The sequence below is a fragment of the Ovis canadensis genome, chromosome 22 (genome assembly GCF_042477335.2).
Source record: "Ovis canadensis isolate MfBH-ARS-UI-01 breed Bighorn chromosome 22, ARS-UI_OviCan_v2, whole genome shotgun sequence".
In the NCBI taxonomy this organism is placed as follows: domain Eukaryota; kingdom Metazoa; phylum Chordata; class Mammalia; order Artiodactyla; family Bovidae; genus Ovis; species Ovis canadensis.
Genome location: NC_091266.1, coordinates 52927435 through 52952899, shown reverse-complemented (window position 1 = coordinate 52952899; position 25465 = coordinate 52927435). Strand labels below are relative to the sequence as shown.

At 41.8% G+C, this 25465-nt stretch overlaps 1 protein-coding gene across 1 annotated transcript in view; it reads left to right on the top strand.

The window, feature by feature from the left end:
* Positions 1-3608: 3608 nt before the first annotated feature.
* The window catches only part of PDZD8 (PDZ domain containing 8), an 80369-nt gene continuing 58512 nt past the window's right edge, over positions 3609-25465 (top strand). The window contains exon 1 of the mRNA XM_069567617.1: positions 3609-4837. Coding sequence (XP_069423718.1) covers positions 3963-4837 — 875 coding nt within the window. The 5' untranslated portion in view covers positions 3609-3962. The remainder of the gene's footprint in view (positions 4838-25465) is intronic.

Genomic DNA, 25465 nt, shown 5'->3' with positions numbered 1-25465 from the left:
TGCACAGGACGTCCCTCATAACAAAGAATTTTCCAGCTCCAAATGACAATAGTGCCCAGGTTCAGAAACCCTGGGCTAGCTGCCCTTAATGAAAGGCAAAAGAAGAGAAGCCCCCAACCTGGCAGACATCTGCATTGGCAGACACTGTTCAAATGTGGGAGTGGGTTGGCCAGATGGGCTATGATGAGGTCAGCTAGACAGGGGGTGGACTGGCTATCCCAGGCCTGGGCAGGGTGGAGGGACAGGGCCAACGCTTATGGACATCTTGATTTTAAAATGGGATAAGGCACATAAAATCTGTAACACTAAGCCTGACACATGGGCTTTCCTGATGGCTCAGCAGTAAAGAAACTGCCTGCAATGCAAGAGACACTGGTTCAATCCCTGGGTTGGGAAGATCCCCTGGAGAAGGAAATGGCAACCCATTCCATCATTCTTGCCTGGCAAGTCCCATAAACAGAGGAGCCTGGCAGGCTACAGTCCGTGGGGTAGCAACGATTAGAACATGACTGAGCATGAGCACGAATGAATGAACCTTAGGGGACAAACTCTGCTGGGCCCCTGATCAACCCTACATAATGGATTGAGAAGATTTGAGGTTCTCAGGGGTGATCTGAGGAGTAAGGATGAGGTAGGAGGGCAGAACAGGGAAGAGCCTGCAAGATGGAGTCTGAAACCGAGACTCCCAGGAAAATCATCAACTTGTGTGTGGGGGAGGGAAGTGGGCGAAGAATATTTTAAGATGCATAATGCATTAACGCACAATTTGAAGTATCTCAGTAATGTGAAGATTACTCAGACAATCTTCCACCTCACCTCCAGCTTCTGTGATGTTTAATACAATGTGAACGTGTTATTGGCTCAGTCCTGTCTGACTCTTTGTGACCCCATGGACTGTAGCTCACCAGGCACTTCTTGTCCATGAAACTTCCCAGGCAAGAATACTGCAGTGGGTTGACATTTCCTTCTCCAGGGGATCTTTCCTACCCAGGGATCGAACCCAGGTCCTCTGCATCGCAGGCAGATTCTTTACCCTCTGAGTCATCAGGGAAGCCTTACTACAATGGTGCAGGAGTATTACAAAGGTTTTTGGTGGATATTAAGGGTCTACATTTCCCACTGGGGTTGAAACAGTGTAGAACTGAGACAGCAGCCCAGAAGCAGAGGCAGGAGCCAGAGGTGATCACAGGAAAAGAGGCTGCTTGGAGCTCCCAGATATCCCTGCAGGGTTCTGGACTTCCACAGGATGTGGAATATGGTTTTGAGCCTAGTTCTCTCATCAGGATTACATTTTCATAGTAAAGGAGCCATTCTGGTCTCATACTTGGGCATGCTGCTGCTGCTGCTAAGTCACTTCAGTCGTGTCTGACTCTGTGGGACCCCATAGATGGCAGCTTACCAGGCTCCTCAGTCCCTGGGATTCTCCAGGCAAAAACACTGGAGTGTGTTGCCATTTCCTTCTCCAATGCATGAAAGTGAAAAGTGAAAGTGAAGTCGCTCAGCTGTGTTAGACTCTTAGCGATCCCATGGACTGCAGCCTACCAGGCTCCTCCGTCCATGGGATTTTCCAGGCAAGAATACTGGAGTCGGTCGCCATTGCCTTCTCCAACTTGGGCATGAGTAAGTAAGATGAGATCAGCTTGGTTCCAAAGTTCTATACCTGCTCCAGCTGGGTCAGAATTCTGTTTTCGTTCTAGACTTGCCCAGACTCAGGACAGTCACTGGCTTGGGGATCTTCCAGGACTAGAGAGGAGCCCTGCCCTGGCCCCTTAAGGCTATCCAGAACCAACGAGACTTTTAGGTATGGAGTATTCTGACCTTTAGTTCAGAAAACTAAGATCATGGCATCTGGTCCCATCACTTCATGGCAAATAGATGGGGAAACAGTGGAAACAGTGACAGACTATTTTGGGGGGCTCCAAAATCACTGCAGATGGTGACTGCAGCCATGAAATTAAAAGATGCTTGCTCCTTGGAAGAAAAGCATGACCAACCTAGACAGCTTAAAAAGCAGAGACATTACTTTGCTAACAAAGTCCATCTAGTCAAAGCTATGGTTTTTCCAGTAGTCATGTATGGATGTGAGAGTTGGACTATAAAGAAAGCTGAGTGCCGAAGAATTGATGCCTTTGAACTGTGGTGTCGGAGAAGACCCTTGACAGCCCCTTGGACTGCAAGGGGATCCAACCAGTCCATCCTAAAGGAAATCAGTCCTGAATATTCATTGGAAGGACTGATGCTGAAGCTGAAACTCCAATACTTTGGCCACCTGATGCAAAGAACTTGACTCATTTGAAAAGACCCTGATTCTGGCAAAGATTGAAGGCAGGAGGAGAAGGGGACAACAGAGGATGAGATGGTTGGATGGCATCACAGACTCGATGGACATGAGTTTGAGTAAACTCCGGGAGTTGGTGATGAACAGGGAGGCGTGGCATGCTGCAGTCCAGTCCCAAAGAGTCTGACAGGACTGAGCGACTGAACTGAACTGAACTGATCTGATCCGTGTGGGAGTAGGGGCAGATCTTTGTGTTGTCCCTGTGGTTGGAGCACAAAAGCATTTATGATGTAACCAGAGGGCAGGGGGAGTAACATTGTTGCTGGGCAACCTGGCTTCATTAACTCTATGGCTTTCCTCAAGGGGCTACCCTGTGCAAAATTTCCTAAAGTCTTTCCTCACCTCCCCCTCCCTCTTTCCCAACTCCCCCTTCCTGTGCCCCAGAGAACCAATCAGCCCCCTTCCAACTCTAGCCATCTTGTTATCCTAGTGCAGAGTGGTGACCGAGGACTTAGGGTTTAGTTTTAGACAAACCAGGCTCCATTGTGTAACCCAGCAACTTCCTTTGCCTCTGTGCCAGCGTTTGCATTTGTAAAACGGATGCTGGCTAACTAAAACTGGTGGCTAACGAAAACTGTCTCTTAAATGGACTAAATGTGGCAATACACTCAGGGGCTTAACGCACTCCAAGAGCTTGACAGCGACTATTCATCTTCCAATCATCTAGCAAGTTCATCTCACTCCTCATTCATTCCTTGTAGCGGTTCTTTTCTGTCCTTCTGGTTTAAATCTCAAATATCTATCTAGGTTAGTTCGCATCTGAAGCTTTTTTTTTTGGTTTGTCCCTCCTTCCCAGGGCCCACCCTCTGCGGACGCAGAGCGTCTGTTGGTCAGGCTGATGGTCGGTTACGGCAGTCTCCGAGGCAATGCAATCTTGTCCTCGGCTTGGAAAGTCTCCGAACCGCTAGCTCAGATCTTCTGCGGCGCGGCCCTGCATGGAAAGCCGCCAGCCCATTCTCAGGGGCGCGAGTGGAAGAATCACACTGCAGCAGAGGTAACAGACAGGGACCGAGGCCAATGAAGGGGGATGGGCGCATTAGAAGATAACGGGATGACCGGGATCAAGAACACGCCGCCACGCCCTCTCCGCCCGGCCTCTTCTCCTCCAGCCGGTGGCCCCAGTTATCCCCCTAGATCCGGACAGCGGCTTCCGAAGTGACAGCCACGTGGACTGCGGGGGACTAGAATGTTGCTGTGGGGGGCGGGGCTGGAAGGGCGCCTGAGAGGTGAAGAAGGACCCGCGTACGCATGCTCGGGCGCCGGCTGCCAGGCGACGCCGCCGGGAGCGAGTACGCTCCTGACGTCACGCGCCGCTCGTCCAATGAGCGGCGGTCGGAGGGAGGCGCCGTTCCGCCCCCTCCCGCCTCCGCCGCCGCCTCCGCCGCCACCACGGCAGCCGCCTCCGGGAGTGTCTGAGGGGGCGCAGGGCCGCCGCAGGCTCGGGCGCCGCATCCCCCGGTCCGGAGCCGCCGGACGAGGCCCAGCGTGCCGCTTGCTCCGACCCCCGCCGCCCGATGTCCTCAAGATGGAGGCAGCGGGGAGGGCGGCGTGAAGAAAGCGGCGCTGTGGGCGCTGGGGCAAGGGCCCGGGCGTCCCGGGCGGAGGCGGCGGCGGCGGCTGCGGGATGGGGCTGCTTCTCATGATCCTGGCGTCGGCCGTGCTGGGCTCCTTCCTCACGCTCCTCACCCAGTTCCTGCTGCTCTACCGCAAACAGCCCGAGCCGCCGCCGGACGAGGCCGTCCGCGCGGCCGACGGCTTCCGCTACATCAAGCCGGTGCCGGGCCTGCCCCTGAGAGAGTACCTTTATGGCGGCGGCGGCGGCGGGGCTGAGGAGCCCTCTGGCGGGCCCCCCGAGGGCGGCGCGACCCCTGCCCCCGAGACCCCCGCCCCGCCGACGCGGGAGACCTGCTACTTCCTCAACGCCATCATCCTGTTCTTGTTCCGGGAGCTGCGGGACACCGCACTGGCCCGCCGCTGGGTCACCAAGAAGATCAAGGTGGAGTTCGAGGAGCTGCTGCAGACCAAGACGGCTGGGCGCCTGCTGGAGGGACTGAGCCTGCGGGAGGTGTTCCTGGGCGAGACCGTGCCCTTCATCAAGACCATCCGGCTCCTCCGGCCCGTGGCGCCCTCGGCCACCGGGGAGCCCGACGGCCCCGAGGGGGAGGCGCTGCCCCCCGCCACCACCCCCGAGGAGCTGGCCTTCGAAGCGGAGGTGGAGTACAACGGGGGCTTCCACCTGGCCATCGACGTGGACTTGGTCTTCGGCAAGTCCGCTTACCTGTTCGTCAAGCTCTCACGGGTGGTGGGGAGGCTGCGCTTCGTCCTCACCCGCGTGCCCTTCACCCACTGGTTCTTCTCCTTCGTGGAGGACCCGCTGATCGACTTCGAGGTGCGCTCCCAGTTCGAAGGGCGGCCCCTGCCCCAGCTCACCTCCTTCATCGTCAACCAGCTCAAGAAGATCATCAAGCGCAAGCACACCCTCCCGAGTTACAAGATCAGGTGAGAGGAAGGTTGCGGGGGAAGGTCGCCCGGGCGCTAGGGCCCCCTGGCTGCTGGGACCCTGAGCCTGGCAGGGCACTGCCTCCGTCGTTGGGTGGGAAGGGCAAAGACTTATACAGCCCCTGCTTTCCAGGGCTCTTCCCCACCCTGGACGGGGCCCTCGATTAAGTGCCCACATTCTTTGCTTCCGAAGGGCATTAATAAGGAGCTGGAAGCCTTTCCGTGTGCTCTTGGTCATCCACGGTGCTGTCAGCGCGGGTCGAAGCAGCATATTGAAAATGGAAGGGAAGTCCCTCCTTCCCCGGACGGCTCTGGGACTGTTGAGAAACTATTTCTCTAGGTGGTTGCTGCATTGAGGGCAGCCTTGCAGCATCGCCTCGGCCACACTGAGAAATTGTTCGTGGATACCAAGTACAGGCATGAGGAGTGTGCTGGGAGCCCAGAGCTGTTGTATTTTGCAAACGCAGGCCAGTTTTGCCGTGGTGCTTTGGCAACTTTCAAGGCAGAGGCAGCATCTATCGGAAAGGAATACTTTTCCACTGCAAATTGGAAACGAGTTGGGAGCCTATACATCTTGTACTTCTCTGTACCTTTTGTGTTCTTGTCGTCTAGGGTAAATTCTGTAGCACAACCCCAGGCTGCCCCGTGACCTTTCAACTCTACTTGGCTGTAGGCTCCTCCCACAGTACCTGAAATTGCCCAACAGGTAGTATTTTAAGATGGGTAGTGATTTTAACTTTGTAAAGCCTACCTATATTTGGCGGTTTGATTTTTGTGTAGTATACTATTTTGATTAATGTACAAGGGTTTGGGTTTTTATTTATTTTTAATATCGTAAAAGTGGAAGGGGAAAAGAAGTTTTGTGGGGCTAGAGTCGGTGTTGAAGGGTCATATGTGGTCATTCTAAAACAGATAAATTTTTAATTTTACTTTAAGTGTTTAACCCTTTTGGATTTTGTTCTTTACCATAAAATTATGTCAGTCTGGTATTTGGCTTACCTAGTTCCCTTTAGTGGAAGTTACATGTTTCTAGATCACTAACTTGCTACCACAGTTTAAAACATCAATGACCCAGGTAATTCAGGAATGTTTTATGTTTGGGACAGAGTATTGACTTGTGTTATGTGGCAGGTTTACCTTAGTAATTGTGTTTGTTTAGGCTAATAGCACAGTGACAGCTTAAAACTGTCAGGTGGCAGAAATTTATAATGGAAAAGTTCCATAGATTTGCAGAAGATGGTGAACTGATCACTGTCTTGATTTCCTGTTCTGTGAAGTAGAACATATTTTATGAAGCCTGCTCTTTCAGCTCTGGAATATGTGACTAAATTCTCAATGAATGGCAGTGTTTAAGCGGTGAGGTGTTTATAGCAGTGTGTGGCTGAGAAAGTCATGAGAGAAAGTTGTTACAGATTTTGATATGTTTTCACAACTTCAGTTCTAATATTTTCTAAGTGGCTTTAAGATGCCAAAGACTTGACTAAGCTGTTACTAATATTTGGGGGTTATTTGCAGGATAGCCAGTGGTAACGGAGAAGGCAATGGCGCCCCACTCCAGTACTCTTGCCTGAAAACCCCATGGATGGAGGAGCCTGGTAGGCTGCAGTCCATGGGGTCGCTAACAGTCTAACACAGCTGAGCGACTTCACTTTCACGCATTGGAAAAGGAAATGGCAACCCACTCCAGTGTTCTTGCCTGGAGAATCCCAGGGATGGCGGAGTCTGGTGTGCTGCCGTCTGTGGGACACGACTGAAGTGACTTAGCAGCGGCAATGAGATTACATGTGATTTGAGTTGTTTGGTTGTTTGTTTTCAATGTTGACTTGAAATTCAGTTAAATCTGAAGGAAATTACGATTTTAGGACTTATGGAGCCATTAATAGGTTTATTTCCTTTGAAGGAACTTTAGCACTGTTGAATTGAATAACATCATCATTTAAAATTGCTTTTATTTATTGTGTCCACAAGGATTTTTAGAAAACCTAAAAATCTTGGGTGTGTTTGGGTGTTCATGATATTTCAACTTTTAAACCTTAAATGTTAAATGGTCACCTCCAGTCTACACACTTGTGCTCTGTATTCCAAAGCATTTCAGTAGTCAGTAAGTACTGCACAGAATATATCACTCAATTTGTAAATATTTACTGTGCATCTGCTGTGTGCTTACCATTTTTCTGGGTACAGAGTTTAAATACAGTCTCAACCCTAATGGAGGTTGGAGTTTAGTGAGGATTGGATTAGCTGTACTTCATAAGATTTAGCTAGAATGTCATTGATGGGGTAACATTGAAGTAACTAGGAAGCTGATTTTAGTTTAGAAAAGAAAATGATAGAAGTATGAGGATGGATAGTGCTGCTTCAGAAAGTGTTGAGTTCTCTTATCTGTGTGTAGCTTTTCTGCCAGGAATATTTTAAACTACTGATGTTGTGGAGCAAATTCAAGTTTTAGCAAAGAGAATAAATTAAAATACATTTAAGATGTGTCACAATTCTCATAATGAGAATTAAAATAGCTATGGTTTCTCCTTTTTTATAGATGGGGGAAGAGTGCTCAGAGTAATTAAATAACTTGCTTAAAGTCACACAACTGTCAGATGGTGAAATGCAGCTCAGATAAAGCCAGACTACCCTGTTTTCTTAAACTATACTGTGTTGTCCTTAAGGGATTTTTAAAGTATGCCATCAAAGTGATGTATGTGGGGGGGGTGGGTATCCTTCCAAATTAACTGAGAACTCTTAAGAAATCTTTGGGTGCTACTCTATTTAGCATTTCATTTTTAATCCAGCAGATTTTGTTTCCAAATAGAAGGTCTTGCTAGTTTATCCTTTTTAGCTGTCTACTCTATTTAGTAGAGCTGTTTTGAGTCTTAGGATCTTTTGGCACTTGGAATTATTATAAAGCAGAAATATCTTCACAGTTGGCCTTGTTGTCACTTCTTCCCCCTCCTCATTTGTTTTTCATGTTGCTAAAAGTGTAAAGTGGCCCATCAGGGCTACCAGTTCTCATCAGATGAGAGGGCAGCTCAAGTGGTTGGCTGCTTTCTAAGGACCTAGCTGATAGACACTTCATTTTACCCAGCTAACATAGTTGGTAAAGGTTGTAGTATTTTTTTAATGAGTATACATTTTTTTACATATTATTCTAATTTTATTAATATTCCAATGTCACGATCTCTCTTAATTTTTTTGATTTTTTTCTTAAAATGTACACTTTAAAATAGTAAAGCCATAATTTTAAAAATTATTATTAACCAAAAATTAGTCTTCAAGAGAAAAAGATTACCATCAGTGTTCTAGTCTTTTTTTTTTTTCTCAAAAATTTTTTTAAAATTCAATTTCCTATTAGCAGAGAATTGTGGGTTACCAGTGATCTTGACTCTGTGGAGAACCCATCTTCAACATGAAATCTGAGTCATAGTCCTGAGGAGTTTAGGGTTTGCAAGTCAGATATTTAAGATTCTTACTGATGCTCCTCTTCCTAGGGTATCATTGCTGAATAGTCAGCAGTGGTTGCATACTGAAAGGCCAGATCTGGTTCGTAGGTACTTTCAATTTGGCCTGCACTATAGTTCTTTTGTTTCTTCATTGCCAGCACTTAAAAATGGAAAATATTGCATGATTTGGATTTCTGGCTTCTCTTAGGAAAATCTGGAAGATCTTAAAGCACTAGGCCTGCATTTGTCCTAGCAATAATAAGATGGGAGAGATGGAGTCTAGTCACAGCTGCAGGAAGCTGGTACATAGAGTGAGTCCCCACCCACTTGCTACATTTACTGATGACACTTGCCTGGCCTGGCATTATATACATTTGAAATTGCTTACTAAATGAAGAACATTACTCTTGCTCTTCACTGCAAGTGGGAAGAGTGTCAGTAGCTGGGTAGTAGAGGGTGATCATTTTTACCCCTTTTTAAACATTATATCTTTGAAAAGCCTTTCACTGAACAACTTTATTTTATAAAAGATATTATCATTATAATGTTGAATGTTAAAAACATCATTCTATTGGAAATCTTTTTAAAATCCCTTGAATGTTTTTCATTTATCTGATGTATAGTGATAGTAAGTAGACAGTGGCTGCTTTTCCCTTGAGTGCTGGACTTTTGCTTTAGTGCAAAGTGTGGGTCATCAATTAACTATGTATAAGTGTTTACTTCTCTGAGTTACAAATAAGGGGGCATCTACTTATTGACACTATTTGAATTTAATAAATGAGTATGGAACAAATATTGGAAAACTTCACTTTTCAAGTTCATGGAATGTCTTCTGAGCATGACTGTTTTGTCAAAACTGTTTCATTCAATGTTCTGATACATATTTGTAGAAAATTTTCACATATTCTTAATGACTGGAGATTGAGGATAGGTTTGTATTTAGTTCGATAGGTTCTTTTAGCATAATTATCTGTATCTTCTCTAATATATGATTAATTTCAGAGAACTAAATTAGGCTTGGTCTGGAAAGCTTCATACTCTATAATGTAGCTTGTAATTGTGTTATTTCTTCCTTGGTCTGAGATGAGAAAGAAAAGCATTTATTCTTAATGTTAATTATAACTTTTAAAAATTTTATTGAATATTGGAAGTAAAGATAGTTTCTAGTAATCAGTGCCTTCTTAAAAATTATCAAAGTGAATTCTCTGAAAGCTGACAAAATCATTTGTAAAGTTAAATGTATTCTACTGTGTTTATTCACTTACACTTTCATACTTTTCTTTCTGTATATGGACCGCTTTTAAAAGATATCTTTGCTTAGGCTGGAAAGTACTTTAAAATAGCTACTAATCATAATTTTACTTACTCATATTGGTAGGAAATAAAGTTCACCTTTGGTTCTTTGGGATAGTGAAGACAAAGACATTGGGATATCACTCTAGCTATTCTAGAGTAATGATGTAATGTATTAGCTAATTTTTCATTTGTTATTTCTTGTACTTCTGCTCAGATGAGTATCTTACATAAATGGAATTGTAAGATAACATTGTCTTAGATAAATAATTGTCATTTTTAAAATAGTCACTTATTTTTAGTAACTATTTCCTGAAGACTACCATACCAGGTGGAGAAGGAAATGGCAACCCACTCCAGTATTCTTGCCTGGACAGTTCCATGGACAGAGGAGCCTGGTGGGCTAAGTCCATGGGGTCGCAAACAGTTGGACAATACTGAGTGACTAACAAACACACACACACACACACACACACACCATACCTAGTGTTGTGGTTGGACAATACTGAGTGACTAACACACACACACACCATACCTAGTGTTGTGGTTGGATAATACTGAGTGACTAACACACACACACCATACCTAGTGTTGTGGTTGGACAATACTGAGTGAATGAGTGACTAAAACACACACACACACACACCCCATACCTAGTGTTGTGGTAAGAGTATGATGATAAAAATGGTTATAGCGTAGTTCATGCTTTCAAGCTGGTTACTCTTCCTGGGAAAAACAAAAAACAGTTAAAGATCATTATACTGGCTTTTGTATACATCTAAGACCTTCAGTTTTGTGAGAAATAAAGAGGAGCAATCAGTGTCTGCTAGGCAAACACTTGATTACTTTGTGCTGTGTGATGTTTTGTGACCTTGGAATACCTGAGTATGCTCCAGTTTAGTGCTGGTTTTAACTTCTTGCAAGTTGGGTTTTCTTCAGCTATTTTGAATTATTATGATTTAGACATTTAAAACTCTTTAGATGGAAAATAGTATATTGAACATTAAATCTTTGCTCTAAAAATTTGACTTACATATTGAAAAGAGAAGAATAATAATGAGAAAGCTGTTGGTGTCTAATCAGTAGTGTAGAGATCTGTTGGCTTCTGAGAAAGCCCTACTGTGTTACTGGAAATAGCCAAAGCAGATCACTATAAAGTAGATTGCCTTGAAGGAGCATGCCTGATCAAACACTTAATATTGACTTATAAATATTACTAGTCTATCATATGAGATAGAGTCACAGGTAATAAAATCAGTTTGCTAACTATATGCAAAGCACTGTGTGTGTACTTCCATATACTTGCTATCTTTTTTCGTAGTTCCAGGAACTGTGTAGGAGAAGTTGGTATCTCATTTTTACAGAGATGTTGGAAACTGGAGACTTCCAGGGGGTTAGGGACTTTCTCAGAGTCCTTTTAAAAAGTCCTGGACTCCCAAAGCCATGCTGTGTTTTTTCTACGGAGGTAAATCAATGGTTACTCTAAATACACCAGGAGTTTGCAAACAAACTGGTGCCAGACTCAAAAATTAAGAATGGCTTTTGCATTTTTTAACTTTACATTTTAAAGTTGTTCAAACAAAAAGAAGAATGTGCAACAGACCATAATCGCCCATGGATTCTAAAATATTTCCTTTCTGGTCCATTATTAAAAAAGGTTTGCTAATCTCTGGTCTAAACCCTGAAACAGAAAGCCCTTAAAAAAAAAAGTTGTGCTTAAGTGTATACAAAAAGGAACATGTGTGCATATACAGTACGTTGAAAGGTACTTTTAAACCTTTTTTTGAGGGTCCTATCTTTTTGGAAAGCTAATGATAACTGTGGTACTTTGCAGAAAAATGCATGAACAGTTTAATTTCATGGGATTTTTGGTCCCCTGGAAACCTGTCTGGGATTCTTAGCCCAGGTTGCATAGTAAACACAAAGGAATACAATTTTGTTCCCATAAATACAACTAGAACTAATCTTCTGAAATAAATATTAAGCACTTCATACTTTTGCTGGCCTTCTTATATGGCTTCTATGGCTCACTGACCCAGCATTTCTTCCCTTCTCATTCTCTGTACCCTCCGAACATTGTCACCAGGAAACAAGTGCTGTTAAATCCCTTTGTTTCTTTCTAGGACCTACCAACACTTTTGTCATGACATTAGAGCATATCACACTTCGTTGGAAAGTTGTAAAGCACCTACCTGGTCATTAGCAGAAGTTTTACAGAGTAGTTTCAAAATCTCTCTTGCCAAATTGCTGCTGCTGCTAAGTCACTTCAGTCATGTCCGACTCTGTGCGACCCCATGGACTGCAGCCTACCAGGCTCCTCCATCCATGGGATTTTCCAGGCAAGAGTACTGGAGTGGGGTGCCATTGCCTTCTCTGTGCCAAACTGCTAGGACTCCAATAAAACCACATACTTTGTAAGGAAAAATGAGGTGTTAAGTGTTAATTATTTACCTTCAAATGAGTAGAACTGCAGGTGTTACAGCGAGGCTGCCAGTACTGTGGAATTATTTCATCCTTTTGTTTGAGGCTACAGAGAAGTACTTCAGTTATCTATTCCAATATATAGAGTTTTGGATTACCATATACCTTAATTCAGCACTCTGCTGCTCAGAATGACCTTGGACAAAAGGCTTTTATCTTCTCTTAGTCTCAGTTTCCATATTTGTAAAATGGAGATGAAATAATATCTATCTAATTAGAGATAATAAATGTCATATATGATACCTACTGAATAAATATATCTTTGCTTTAGTAACTAATTGAATGTACACATTTATTGATTATCCTACATTTGTCATGTTTTGCCAGAGATACGTCAGAAATTTGTTAGGTGATACCGCAATAAAAATTTCTCTTTTCAAATGAGTGGTAAGCTCATTGTAAAAAAAATAGAAACAGGGGAAACCTAACTGTTAGAGAAAATCACAGTGGAAAATCTCCTGTAATATGTTTTCTTAAAGAAAACTGTTAAAGTCAGGGACTATTCTTGCATATTTTTTTCTAAATGTATTCTAATTTGTTGTTGTTCAGTCACTAAGTCATGTCAGATTTAGTGTGACCCTGTGGATTGCAGCACAGCAGGCTTCCCTGTCCTTTACTATCTCCCGGAGTTTGCTTAAATTCATGTCCATTGAGTTGGTGATGCTATCTAACCATCTGATTCTCTGCCACCCTCTTCTTCTCCTGCCTTTAATCTTTCCCAGCAGCAGGGTCTTTTCCAGTGAGTTGGCTCTTCACATCAGGTGGCCAGAGTATTGGAGCTTCCCTCTGTCCATGGGATCCTCCCAGCAAGAACACTAGAACAGGTTGCCATTTCCTCCTCCAGGGGATCTTACCTACCCAGGGAATCCAGCCAGTGTCTCCTGCATTGGCAGGTGGATTCTTTACCCCCTAGTGCCACCTTGGAAGCCCCTGTAATTTGTTACTAGTTTATAAAAACAGTTGGTATCCCACTGTTAGCATCTTGCTTTCTTTGTTTGTTTTACTCACTGTATCTTAGGTTTTTAAATCTTAGGTTTTATCTTGCTTTATTTTCTTTTTAAAGGTGCTTGGAATTACACTGATTGCAAGTACCACAAGTTAACCAATTTCTTGTTGATTTTTTTCCCCCAGTTTTTCACTAATATATATAATGGTACCACAGACATTTCTCTATCTATATATCTTTGAGTAGAAACTAGTTTTTTTTCTTGTGATTTGTTTTTTGGAAGGAGTATGTTTTGTTTTGTTTTTCCCCCATTTTTTTTGCCAGTGTTCAAGTAGTAGTTAGAAGCGTTAAGGAGTTGAAAATATACTCCTCTCCCTTTTAATTTCATTCCTCGATAAACCCATTGTTAAGTTTGTGGTGTACACCCAGCTCTGTGCTCAATCACAGGTACATCAATACAAGCCTTTGAGGCGTACACCAAACTCTTATGCTCAAACACACATATACAAGCCTCTTATATACTGAAGAGGTGCCTGTCTCCTCTCTTTCCCTCCCTTTCCATGTCCCCATCCTTTTCTCCTTAATAAAAAAATGGGGAGTGTAATATAAATGTGACCCTGAAAATTGGTTTGTAGGTGTAACACGAACATCCCTCCAGGTAGTATGTATAGGTCTAATTCACTGATTTATTCCACTCCTGGCCATACCTTATTTTCTCTATCTCTTATTTTCTCTGGCTCTGACCTTATATTCTATACCTCTTGCTCTTACTTAGTTTGTTCCAGCCTCCTGAGGGTTCTCACACTCCGATCTTGCAGCCATCCCGAGGCCTTGGCTAGTTGTTCTCCAGGAATATATTTCCCACAGATAGCCAAAGAGCTCACCCTGTCACTTTTCAGGTCCTTGCCTCCTTATCACCTTTTAGTTATCCTATATAAAAAGTACATTAGCATGTTATATGGAATTATTATTTTTTTTGCACAGACTTTTTACTGACACATTGTGTGTCTGTTTCTATGTGTGATATAGAAACTGCCCAAATCCTAAGGATACACTTAAATTCTCACAAAGTGAACTCAGCCTTGTAACTGAAGTGTTGGAATTTTGAATTTAGTCTGAAGAATACCTGTTCGTTGACTTTCTTTAAATGGAATGTATAGAATATATTAACTTTTTTTTTTTAATGGTTGAAGGTTGTCGTTATAAACACAGACTGATGATGTAATCCAATTCTGATTGTAAAATCAGTACTGAAGAGGAATGCCTTCTCTCCCAACACACATACATGCACACAAATGATGCTAATTGAGGTTTCCAAAAGTTCGCAGTGCTGACTTCAAGGTCTGTCAGGCACCTTATGGACACCGTCTCTCTTCCTCTGATTCTTACAAAGACAAAACATGAATCCATTTGCACCCTTCTCTAACACTCTAGAAACCTTGGTTTTTGATTTCACATTCTTTGGAAAGGTCAGTATTGATAAACTAGATTATCATCCTTCCCTTGGACTGATACAGAATAACAGTAAAACTTATTTTCACATAATTACCAGTTTTCTTAAAACCAGCTGAATGCTTCAGAACATGTATTTCTTCTGTAATCAGCACATTGGGTCTTATTTTATGACCATGAATTCTTTATATATTGTAGGGGGAATGGAGCTGATGATACGCTAGGGGAATTACTGAAATATCTGTGCTTTGATTTGCATAACTTTGATTAAAAAGCTGCACAATTTCCCCCTCCCCAGCATAATTAGTTTTTCTTGATATGTACTTAAAACAAACATGCTGATTAGCAAGCACAACAGTAAAGATCTTTTAGAAGAGTTTAATCTTTTGTATCTGGCTTTCCAGGTGGCTCAGTACTAAAGAATCTGCCTGTAGTGCAGGAGACGCTGGGGAGACAGGTTTGATCCCCGGGACGGGGAAGAGCCCCTGGAGTAGAACATGGCAACCCACTCCCAGTATTCTTGCATGGAGAATCCCATGACAGAGGCCTGCTCGCAGAGTCGGACACAACTGAAGCAACTGAGCATGTGCGCACTGTTTTGTGTTGAGTACCTGTTAATGTTTACTTGTTTCATTGGGTGAGGTATGTGGCTGTTATTGAATAGGTGTTTGTTTAGAAATGGTGTTTCTGCTAGGATCAACTCCATATCCTCCTAGATAATCTGCAGTTATAAGTGACTAACTATTGTTTTTAGTTTAGTTTTTTTTTTTTTTCTTGCTGTAAAATCTTCAGTAGCAATATGGGGAGATAGTATTTCTGTTTAGTAGCTGGCTATAAGAATGTCTGTTTTGAAAATGACTGTGTTCTTAGTACAGCTGTTTCATGCAGGCATCAGTATCTACTAAACAGAGTATCTGGTGGTGTGTGCTAACTCATTGTCCTCCTCACACAATAGCCTTTCATGCATATAAGATTATACTCATACTCATTACTAAGGATGGATGTGGTTGCTGACTGCACAGTCTCTGCATTAGTTATTTGGTCAAGCAAGTAAATTATTCAAAGCTTTTAGTTCTGTGAAACTTCATATAGCTAAAGTTAAGAGTCATTCTTCTATAGCTAATTTTATCATATGATAATTATTTTTATAACACACTGAAATTTTTGTTTTATTCTCACCATTATTCAGTACAATATTCTGTAAAATTCAGGAGATGATATCTGGTCTATTTTAATATTTGGGAAGGTTATTAGTTCTCAGTATTTAAATTTGGATTTTAATCAGGACTAGAATTGCAGACTCTTAACATGGGAAGAATTTAAGTAAATGTTTGTAACGAAATATGGTAGCTTTTGTTTACTCATTCTGGAATGGTAGATAGCACAGATTTAGTTCAGGTATTTTGAAATTCGTGAAGTATAAGGAGACAAACCATGGCAATCTTAGTCTGTAGTAAAGCCCATGAATATAGTTTATCTAAATGAAAGGCCATTTTAGGGATCAATTGCTTACCTTTATTTTAAGCTTCATGAAAGGTTAGAGTTTCAATGTAATTGGTCATAGGCCATGGTAAGAGACCTTCACGTTGTAGGTCGTGATGAACATAAAAAGATAGATTTATTGGACGTGGTCAAGAGAATTGTTTTGGTTTCCTGAGCAACTCATCTCGATTGATACTTTATCTCTCTCATGCATAGGATATCAGTTAACACTGACTCACCTTTGAGTCACCAGCTATTGAGTTCTTCAGTGAGGGACTTGCAGCCTCTGTTATCACTCTTATCAGGCTATATATAAAACCACTTCAGAAAATTCTGTAACATTTTAGACCTTGATTAGTCTATGCAGAATTAGGAGTTTGGATAAAAGTGAACCCCTCATATTAGGTAGAGGGTGTATGGATGAATGAGCAGGAGAGAAAGTTTTTTTGTAATATTATTTGTTATCCTTGTTTTTATTAGTTTCATTACCACTTAGAAGTACTTTTTTCTCCCCAGGAGTACAGAAATTAAAATCATTTTCCCAAGTATGAACTTTATCCACCTAGTGTGCCCCAAGGAATTCCATAAATAGAACAATTCTGTGTCGGTTTCTTAAGGAAACCCATATCATAATATATTCAATTTAATATAAGCCTTTGTTTAAAAAGCTTAATGACACAGAAGTATAAAGGTGATACCTGAGGTAGGGAAGCATACTGGCTATTATTAACTTGTTTCTTTGCACTTGCAAGTTTATATCCACATAATGGGCACAGTTTTTAAAAGGTCAGCTAGTAGAGTGACTGAAACCATGGTCATGAGAAATCTGAAGTCCAAGGAAGACAGACAGCTACAATCTTGAACATCATCTGTGGTGACTGCCAAGTCATGAGATGGTTCCTTGTGGAAGGGAAGAAGTTTGCTGTCTAACATGTCTCTAGGAAACCAGCCTTCAAATAAATAAAGTTTGACAGGAAATATTTCTAGAGCATCTCCCTATGCCAAGTGCTTTATGTGAACTTTCTCATCTAATCCTGAGTAACCCTATAAGATAGGTTCTAATTATTTTTTTTAATATAAATTGATTTATTTTAATAGGAAGCTAATTACTTTACAATATTATATTGGTTTTGCCATACATCAACATGAATCCGCCACGGGTAGGTTCTAACTATTATACTACATTTACAGATGGAGAGCCTGAGGCTCTCAAAGTTGAAATAGCTTGCCCAGGTCTCAAAGCTAATAAGTGTTGGGCCTGAAATTCAAAACTAAGTCTTAACTAAAATCTGTGTCCTTACCATTGCTTTAAACTACCATGTTAAAAAGAAACTGAGAAGTGAGGGATGCTAAGTGCTTTATATTATTTCTTATAATCCTTATAACAGCACTGTGAGATAGTTGTTATTATTGTCCTCCTTCTGATATGAGGAAACTGAGGCTTAAAGGCAAGAGTGGACTCAGGGTCATGTTGCTGCAAAGTGGCAGAACAGGACCCCAAGCCCCACTGTCTGGCTCCAGAGTCTGCTCTTAACCGCCCTTCTGTACTACCTGCGATAGATGTTTCCTCTCTTCAGGCAACTCCCTGTTTAGCTGGGACGGGTGGGAGGGGTGGGAGAACCACAGAGAGACAGACATGTAAGCGGGGTGATTAGTGACAGAACAGAAGTATGTGTAAAGTGCTTTTAGAGTACAGCCGAGGAAGCTGTGACCAGACGGTGGGGGTGGGGAGGGGGCTGCTGGTTAGACAGGAGGTGGCTTTGAAGGAGAACTTGAATAGTGTAAATTAGGAACTTACCATCTGGGGCTAGTTACAAGATCAGAGTGATTAGCAGGCAGACAAGTCTCTCAGGAGAAATAAATAATATGGCTGTGCTAACCTTGCTCAGTGGAGGAGCTTGATGTATGAATTGTCTTTTTAGTGTACTAACAGGTGAATTGTCTACATAAAATAGAAGATTTGAAATTTAGCTCCATAGTTTACCAATATAGAAAATAAAGAGTGTTTCGAACTACTTGTACTTTGTTTTCTTTCTCATTACACACGGTTTTGTATGTGTACCATACTTTGCGTAATAATGGGCACCATACGAGTTATGACTAATGGAGGTTTGTGATGATGTTTAAATGCACCAGGAGAACTCTTTCTTTAAATGACTACTGAGGTGCCTCTGAAGAACAATGAATTTGAATGGAGACACATTTTGAAACGATCACCACTGATTTATCTAGTTTATATATTTGGTCTAGGAGATTTGGGAGCACATTTAAGTTTGCTAGTTCCTAATGTGAGAAAGTCAAGACTGTCAGACTAAAAGGCAAAAACCACTCAGAACTCCCAGTGGCCTGCTCATGTCTGCTTGTTCTGCTGTTCATTAGGCAAGATGTAGTGCTGTTTATGTTCCTGAGCCTGAGATAAGACTGGTCTCTGAGAGCCTGACTGTAATTGGTCTCTCCATTCTTGAACACAGTAAACCTTTGTTGAAGGGATGAGATGACATTTAAGCTGATTGTTGAAGGATGGTGTGGCTTTAGACCTAGGGAGATGGGATGGAAGTTTAGTGTGGGTAGAAGAAATAGCAAAGGAACAGAATCAGGACACTGTGTACTATCTTTAGGGACATTAAGAAAGCCAGTTTGATGAGACTCAAGCACAGAGAAGGGAGAAAACTAGCATCTGTATACCTGTTAACTGCTGAGAACTCTATGAGGTGCTTCACATGTGTGAACTCTCTAATTAATAGCCCTGTGAAGTAGCTTTTTATTTAAAGAAAATAAAGGACAAAGGCTCTTGTTTTGGGCTCAGAAAATAGTCTTTTTTAAGAAGAGGAAACATAATTTTAGAAGTCACAAAATTCTGAGTAATCATTGATAACCTGAACCAAGCTAGTGGGGAACACAGAAGAATAGTAGAAGAGACAGTTTAGCAGTGTGAAATTAGGGGAGCAGAGGTGGAACTGGATGGTCGTGAGGAGGAGGTACAAGTTAACTTCAGATTTATAAGAGTTCATGAAATCAATGATGCCAATAAGAGAAAACAGGAGAGGAGGAGCAAGTTTGAAGCAAAGGTATTCCATTTACTTTTAACCATAAATATATGGAATTCATAGATGCAGTGAGAGCAAATGATGTTGCTAAGGAAAGTATAGAAGAGAAAGGAAAGAAAAAGAATCCAAGTTGTTTTAGTATACAGAATAAACTTCTAATTCTCCATTATGGGAAATTTCAAGCTTACTCAAAAGTTAAGAGAAATAGTTTGATAAACCCCATTATCTGTAGCCAGACAGTCATTAACTTGTAGTTACTTTTGATCAACTATATCTTCCCATGCTCCCTTCCTTTGATTATTTTGAAACAAATATTTAGGAACTGGGACCATAATCTGTGTTTGTATGACTCTAAATCATGTTTACACAACACCTTGCCTCCTTGACAAGGCCTCATCCAATCTCTACATGAATATTCTGAGAAATAGAAGGCAAGCAATGTTTCGAGACAGTTGTGCCTTTTTTATTGTTATTATTATCTCTTAATTGGTAAAAAGTTTTCCATTTTATTGAGTTGAAAACTCTAGCTGATTTATTATTATGGCAAGGATGCAAGAACCCATGGTAAAGTCCAGAGTAGATTTAGGCCTGAGAATATTTTTACATTGGGTTTGTAGTAAAGCCTTTTCTCTAAAGATCACAGTGTTTGCAAACAGTTCTACTGCTGCCATGTGATGGAGATGTCACCAGCTGGCATTCAGGGTGCTTATAGAATAGTCTTGAAACATCTTAGAGCAAAAACATATTTTAGATGTTAAAAAAGAGTCTCTCGGATCCACAAATGAGAAAAAGGCTTGGCATTTCTTGTAAGTGTTATTTTTTAAATATGTATTTTTAAAATGTTATCAAAGTAACATATTTTAAAATTAAACATGGTTTTTCTTTTAAACTTTTCCTGCAGTATAACTCACTGCTTAAAAAGCATACTAACTGTAAAAGTTCAGTGAATTTTTACAAAATGAACAAAACAGTGTTCAGAACAAGGAATAGAATATTACCAGCAATCAGGAGGTCCTTCATATGCTGCCTTCCCTGCTCTGCTTAGGAGTAACTACTGTCCTGCCATCTACCACCATTGCTTTTTGTGGGGGCGGGGGGGCAGGGGGGCCTGTCTTTTAACTTGTATAAATTGAGCCATAGTGTTTACACTCATTGTTTTTCTGGTTCTTTGACTCAACAGTACATTTGTGAGATTGTTTCCATGTTATTGTGTATAGATATAGTTTGTTCATTGTATTTGCTGTGGTGTCTTCCACACGTACCTTGATTTATCCCTTCTGTTGATAGACAGTTGGATGTTGCTGTTATGAGTATTCTTATACATGTTTTTGGTGAACATTTATGCACATTTTATTGGGTATCTGGGATTGCTGAGTCACAGGTTAAGCATCTATCCTGGTGTAGTAGATATAGCCACACAGTTTCACAGTAGTTACAATAGCACACTCGCAGTTTCACATCCTTTTCCGCATTTGATATCTTCTGTCTTTTCATTTGGAGAACCTGTCTGCCAGTGTAGGAGACTTAAAGACACGGGTTTGATTCCTGGGTCGGGAAGATCCCCCGGAGTGGGGCCTGGTAACCCACTCCGGTATTCTTGCCTGGATAATTCTACGGACAGAGGAGCCTGGTGGGCTACAGTCCATAGCGTTGCAAAGAGTTGGACACGACTGAAGTGATTTACCATGTATGCACACATGTCTTTTCATTTGAGTTAATGTACATAATTTTAAAATGAAACATAATAGAAGGACTGATAATTAAAACCAATGATTACTTCCCTAAACCCTCTACTTTCCTCCCGTAAGTCACAGTCTTCAGTACCATTTATATTTCTGTTTTTAGCAACTTTTAATTTAAGAGGCAGTGATAAATAGCATAGATTTTGAAGCCAGACTGCTTAGATTCTCTTCTTGGCTTTATCACTTACTAATTGTGTAACCTTGAGCAAGTGTTTTAAACCTCTCTGTGTCTCAGTTTCTTCATCTACAGAATGGGGATTAATTATAGTATCTGTCTTAGAAAATTGCGAGAATTAATAAATGACTTATGTAGTACGTACTCAGTAAATGTTAGCTGTACTAATTAATTATGACATTACCTTTATTGTTCAACAAAGTCATACAGTCAGTTGTCTTGCTTCAGCATCTTTAAATATTTTCTATTGATTGACTTCCTCCTAAGACAGATGAAGATTTAGCTAAATGATACCTTCTCACCTTCCTTTCAGAGAAGGAAATGGCAACCCACCCCAGTATTCTTGCCTGGAGAATCCCGTGGACAGAGGAGCCTGGTGGTCTGCTGTCCATGGGGTCACATAGAGTCAGACACGACTGAAGCGACTTAGCATGCATGCATACATTGAGTCGGACACGACTGAAGCGACTTAGCAGCAGCAGCATGCATTGGAGAAGGAAATGGCAACCCACTCCAGTATTCTTGCCTGGAGAATCCCAGGGACATGGAAGCCTGGTGGGCTGCCCTCTGTGGGGTTGCACAGAGGCGGACACGACTGAAGAGACTTAGCAGCAGCAGCAGCAGCAGCAGCAGCAGCAGCGGCAGCGCATTCCTTTCTGTCTTTTCCAGTCCAGTTATGTCGCTATTTTCAGCTCATTCACTGAACTGCACCCTTCATTATATATGATAACAATTATGTTCTATTCAGACTTAAATCTTCCTTGATTGCTATATATACCTTATTGCTAGGTCTGTACAATATTTTTTTTTATTGCAGAACTGCCAAATATGCCGGTTTATGCTTCCTTTTCTATACTACAGCTTAAAAATCTTTGAGCCATTCAAGTAAGTTCCTAGAGTCAAGTTTGAATTCTTTTTTATCCTCTTACCAAATTGTCTTAACCAAATCCTCAAGATTTAATTGAAAAATGAACCTCTTCCTTATTTCTTCTTTCTTTCCCTATTTTCTGGAGATTTCCTTCTCGGAGTTTTCATCACCTTCCCCAAACTGGACTTGTCCCTTGGTTTGCCACAGTCCTGTCATCTGGGTTTAGGACATCATTGCCTTCTTGACTTGGATCCCCTGTTTCCTGGATTACGTTCTTTTTTCTTGCTTTAGACCCTCATTTTGTTGGCATGTATTTCATGTAACTTTTTAATAAAGGATACAGTCTCCAGCAAGGCTCTTTGTTCTCTCTGAACCTATTGTGTGAAATGGGGAAATGATCTGCAGCTGTGCCTCACCCTGTTGTTGCTGAGTGAGAATCAAGCACAGTAGTACATGTGAAACCATGCCCATCCTTGTCAGATCACTGCAGACCAGGTTTAGAGCACGTGTTCCAGCAGAAATCAGGGTGGTCATCAAGTCAGCCTCAGGAACTGTAGACCAGGTTCTGGAGTTATGTTGGGGTTCTTTTATGGACAAATTGTGTCCCCAAAATGTTAAAGCCCTAACCTTCAGTGTAACTATTTGAGATAATAGGGCCTTTAAGGAGGTAATTAACATTAAAGAGTTCATAAGGATGGAGTTCTAGTCCTAGTGAGACTGGCTCCTTACAAGAAAAGGAAGAGATACCAGAAGTGTGTGTGCAGAGTGTGTGTGAGCAGGATGCAGCAGGAAGGCCGTGAGAGGATACAGCAAGAAGGTGGCTGACTGTGAGCCAGGAGAGAGCTTTTACCAGAAACCAGCTCTCCTGGCATCTCGATCTTTGACTTCCACTGTGAGAAAACGAGTTTCTGTTTTTCATGCCGCCCAGTCTGTGGGATTCTGTTGTGGCAGTGCTAGGAACCTAAGATAGGTTCCAGTTTTGGCTCCAGTGTGTAGTGTTTGTGAGGCATCTAGGGCTGTTTCCTTATGTACGGTGTGCTAATGCCTGGTTTGGGGGAGTGAAGTGAGCAAACAAGTGCTTTATACAGTCAGTCCCTGGTATGGTAGCCATTCAGTAACTCTTTCTCATAACCCTTAAAACAACCTGTAAGTTACTTTATTTTATTTTAGTTGGGAAAGGAGAGATTTATTGTTTTGTCAGGCAAAGGGGGACACACTGGGCTTCTGCCTTGAAAAACTGTGTGTCCCCTATAAGTTATTTTAATGGAAAGTGTCGTGCATGGTTTTGTTTCTTTAATCAGATAATTCTAACCAAACATTTACATATCAAAACAATGACAAGAGCAATTATCTCTGGGTAACTGGGTTAGATTTTTTAAAAGTAGCTTTATTGAGATAAAATTCATACTCCAAATTCATCTATTTAAAGCTACAATTCAGTGGTTTTTAGTATATTCACAGAAATGTACTACTGTCACTATCGTCATTTTAAACCATTTTTTATCACCTCAAAAACAAAACCCCATACCCTCAACCATCATCCTCCTTACCCATCTATCACCCTAAACCCTAAGCAACCACTAATTACTTTGTCTCTGTAGATGTCTTTATTCTCGATTGTCATATGAATGAAATCATGTAATTTGTGGCTTTGGAGCTTATTAGCTACCTCTGTTTTAGAGAAGGAAATGGCAACCCACTCCATTATTCTTGCCTAGAGAATCTCATGGACAGAGGAGGCTGGTGGGCTGCTGTCCATAGGGTCGCCCAGAGTTGGACATGACTGAAGTGACTTAGCATGCATGCATGCATTGGAGAAGGAAATGGCGACCCACTCCAGTATTCTTGCCTGGAGAGTCCCAGGGACGGAGGAGCCTAGGGGGCTGCCGGATGTGGGGTCGCACAGAGTCGGACACGACTGAAGCAGCTTAGCAGTAGCAGCTACCTCTATTTGAATTTTTTTTTTCTGCTTTTCTCTCTCTCCTCCCCTCCCACTGGCATGCCCATTATGTTTATGTTGGTATACTCAATGGTACCATTTATCTAAGGCTCAGTTTGTTTTTCTTCATCCACCCCCCCACCCCCCCCCACCCCCTGTTCTTTGACTTGGCAACCTCTGTTGCTCTGTCTTCCCGTTCACTACTTTTTTTTCTTCTACAAGTTCATAGCTACTGTTCAGAGCCCTTTTGTTGAACTTCAAAATTTCTCTGTACTTTAAATTTTATTGTATTTTTCAAGTCCAGAATTCACATTTTTTTAATATATATTTTTAAAAATATGTCAATGTATCCATTGATATTAAAGATTTCATGTGACGTTGTCATAATACCTCCTTTTACTTCTTTAATCATGCTTTAAACATTTTTTGCGCAAACATATTTTTAAGAGCTATTTTAAAGTCTTTTTCTGTTAAGTCCAACACCTGGTCATTTTAGCTGGCAGGTTGTAGTTTGTGTTGCCTGCTTTCTGCTTTACAGATCATGCATTCCTGTTGCTTTATAATCTTCATATTTTTTGTTGGAAACCAAATATTTTAGATAATATAGTAACTGGATACTGTCCCCCCTCTCCCAGGGTTTAGTGTGTGTTTGTTTAATGATTGTTTTAGTGACTTGCTTGGATTATTTTAGTGGCATGTTAAGCCTCTGACATGACTTTTGTTTTCAACAATGCCCTGGAATGTTCCCTGGCTCTAGCTGTTGGATGTTAGATGGAAGTGAGATGCGAGGGTGGCAGAAGCCTCACGGGGTGGCAGAAGCCTGAGGTCCTCTTGGGTTGCCTCTCTTGGCAGAGAACCACTGTGTCATGAACCAGGGCAAGGACAATCCAAAATGTGTTATGCCCAAGATAGAGTCTGAGTTTCTCAAGTGGGGACAGGGTCAATGAAAGGAGCTCCCAATTTCTTGAGCACTCTTGCCCTGAACTTAACCTCATCATAGGTAGTTGAGGGCCAGATGAGAAACACTGATGACCTGTTCTTTCCTCTGACAGGGAATTGGAGTTGGGGCGGTGGTGATGGCAAGGCAGCCTGTGTTCTTGGCTTCAGCAGTCCAGAGTGAAATCTCTTTCTTGCTGAGCCTATTGGTGGGAGCAGTCTTGACTTCAACACCACAGATTGTTATCTTTCTTACCACGTCTCTATAGGTTTTCTTGATTAGAAATTTCTTTACTTGCTGTTTGCCCTTGGAACCATTTCCAGAGGCCTTAATATTTGTTTTGATAATTTCCCCAGTTTTACTGGGAGCAAGTCAATGGAGTATCTCATGCCGTTGTTATGAAAGACCATCTTCCCAGATTAGTTTTTAAAGTTTTCTACAAGAGGAAATACAGAGAGCTTGTGAAAGGTTTGTCTTCTGGGAACTTGAGTGAGAAAACTGACAGTTTTAAGTTGATAGGTTAACAAGAGATAAAGGCTAATGAAAGGATTTTGTGATAGGGTGGATGACAAAGTTCAGTTCAGTCGCTCAGTCTGCTCTGACTCTTTGCAACCCCATGGACTGCAGCACACCAGGCCTCCCTGTCCATCACCAACTTCCGGAGCTTACTCAAACTCATGTCCATTGAGTCTGTGCTGTCATCCAACCATCTCATCCTCTGTTGTCCCCTTCTCCTGCTTCAATCTTTCCCAGCATCAGGATCTTTTCTAGTGAGTCAGTTCTTTGCATCACGTGCCAAAGTATTGGAGTTTCAGCTTCAGCATCAGTCCTT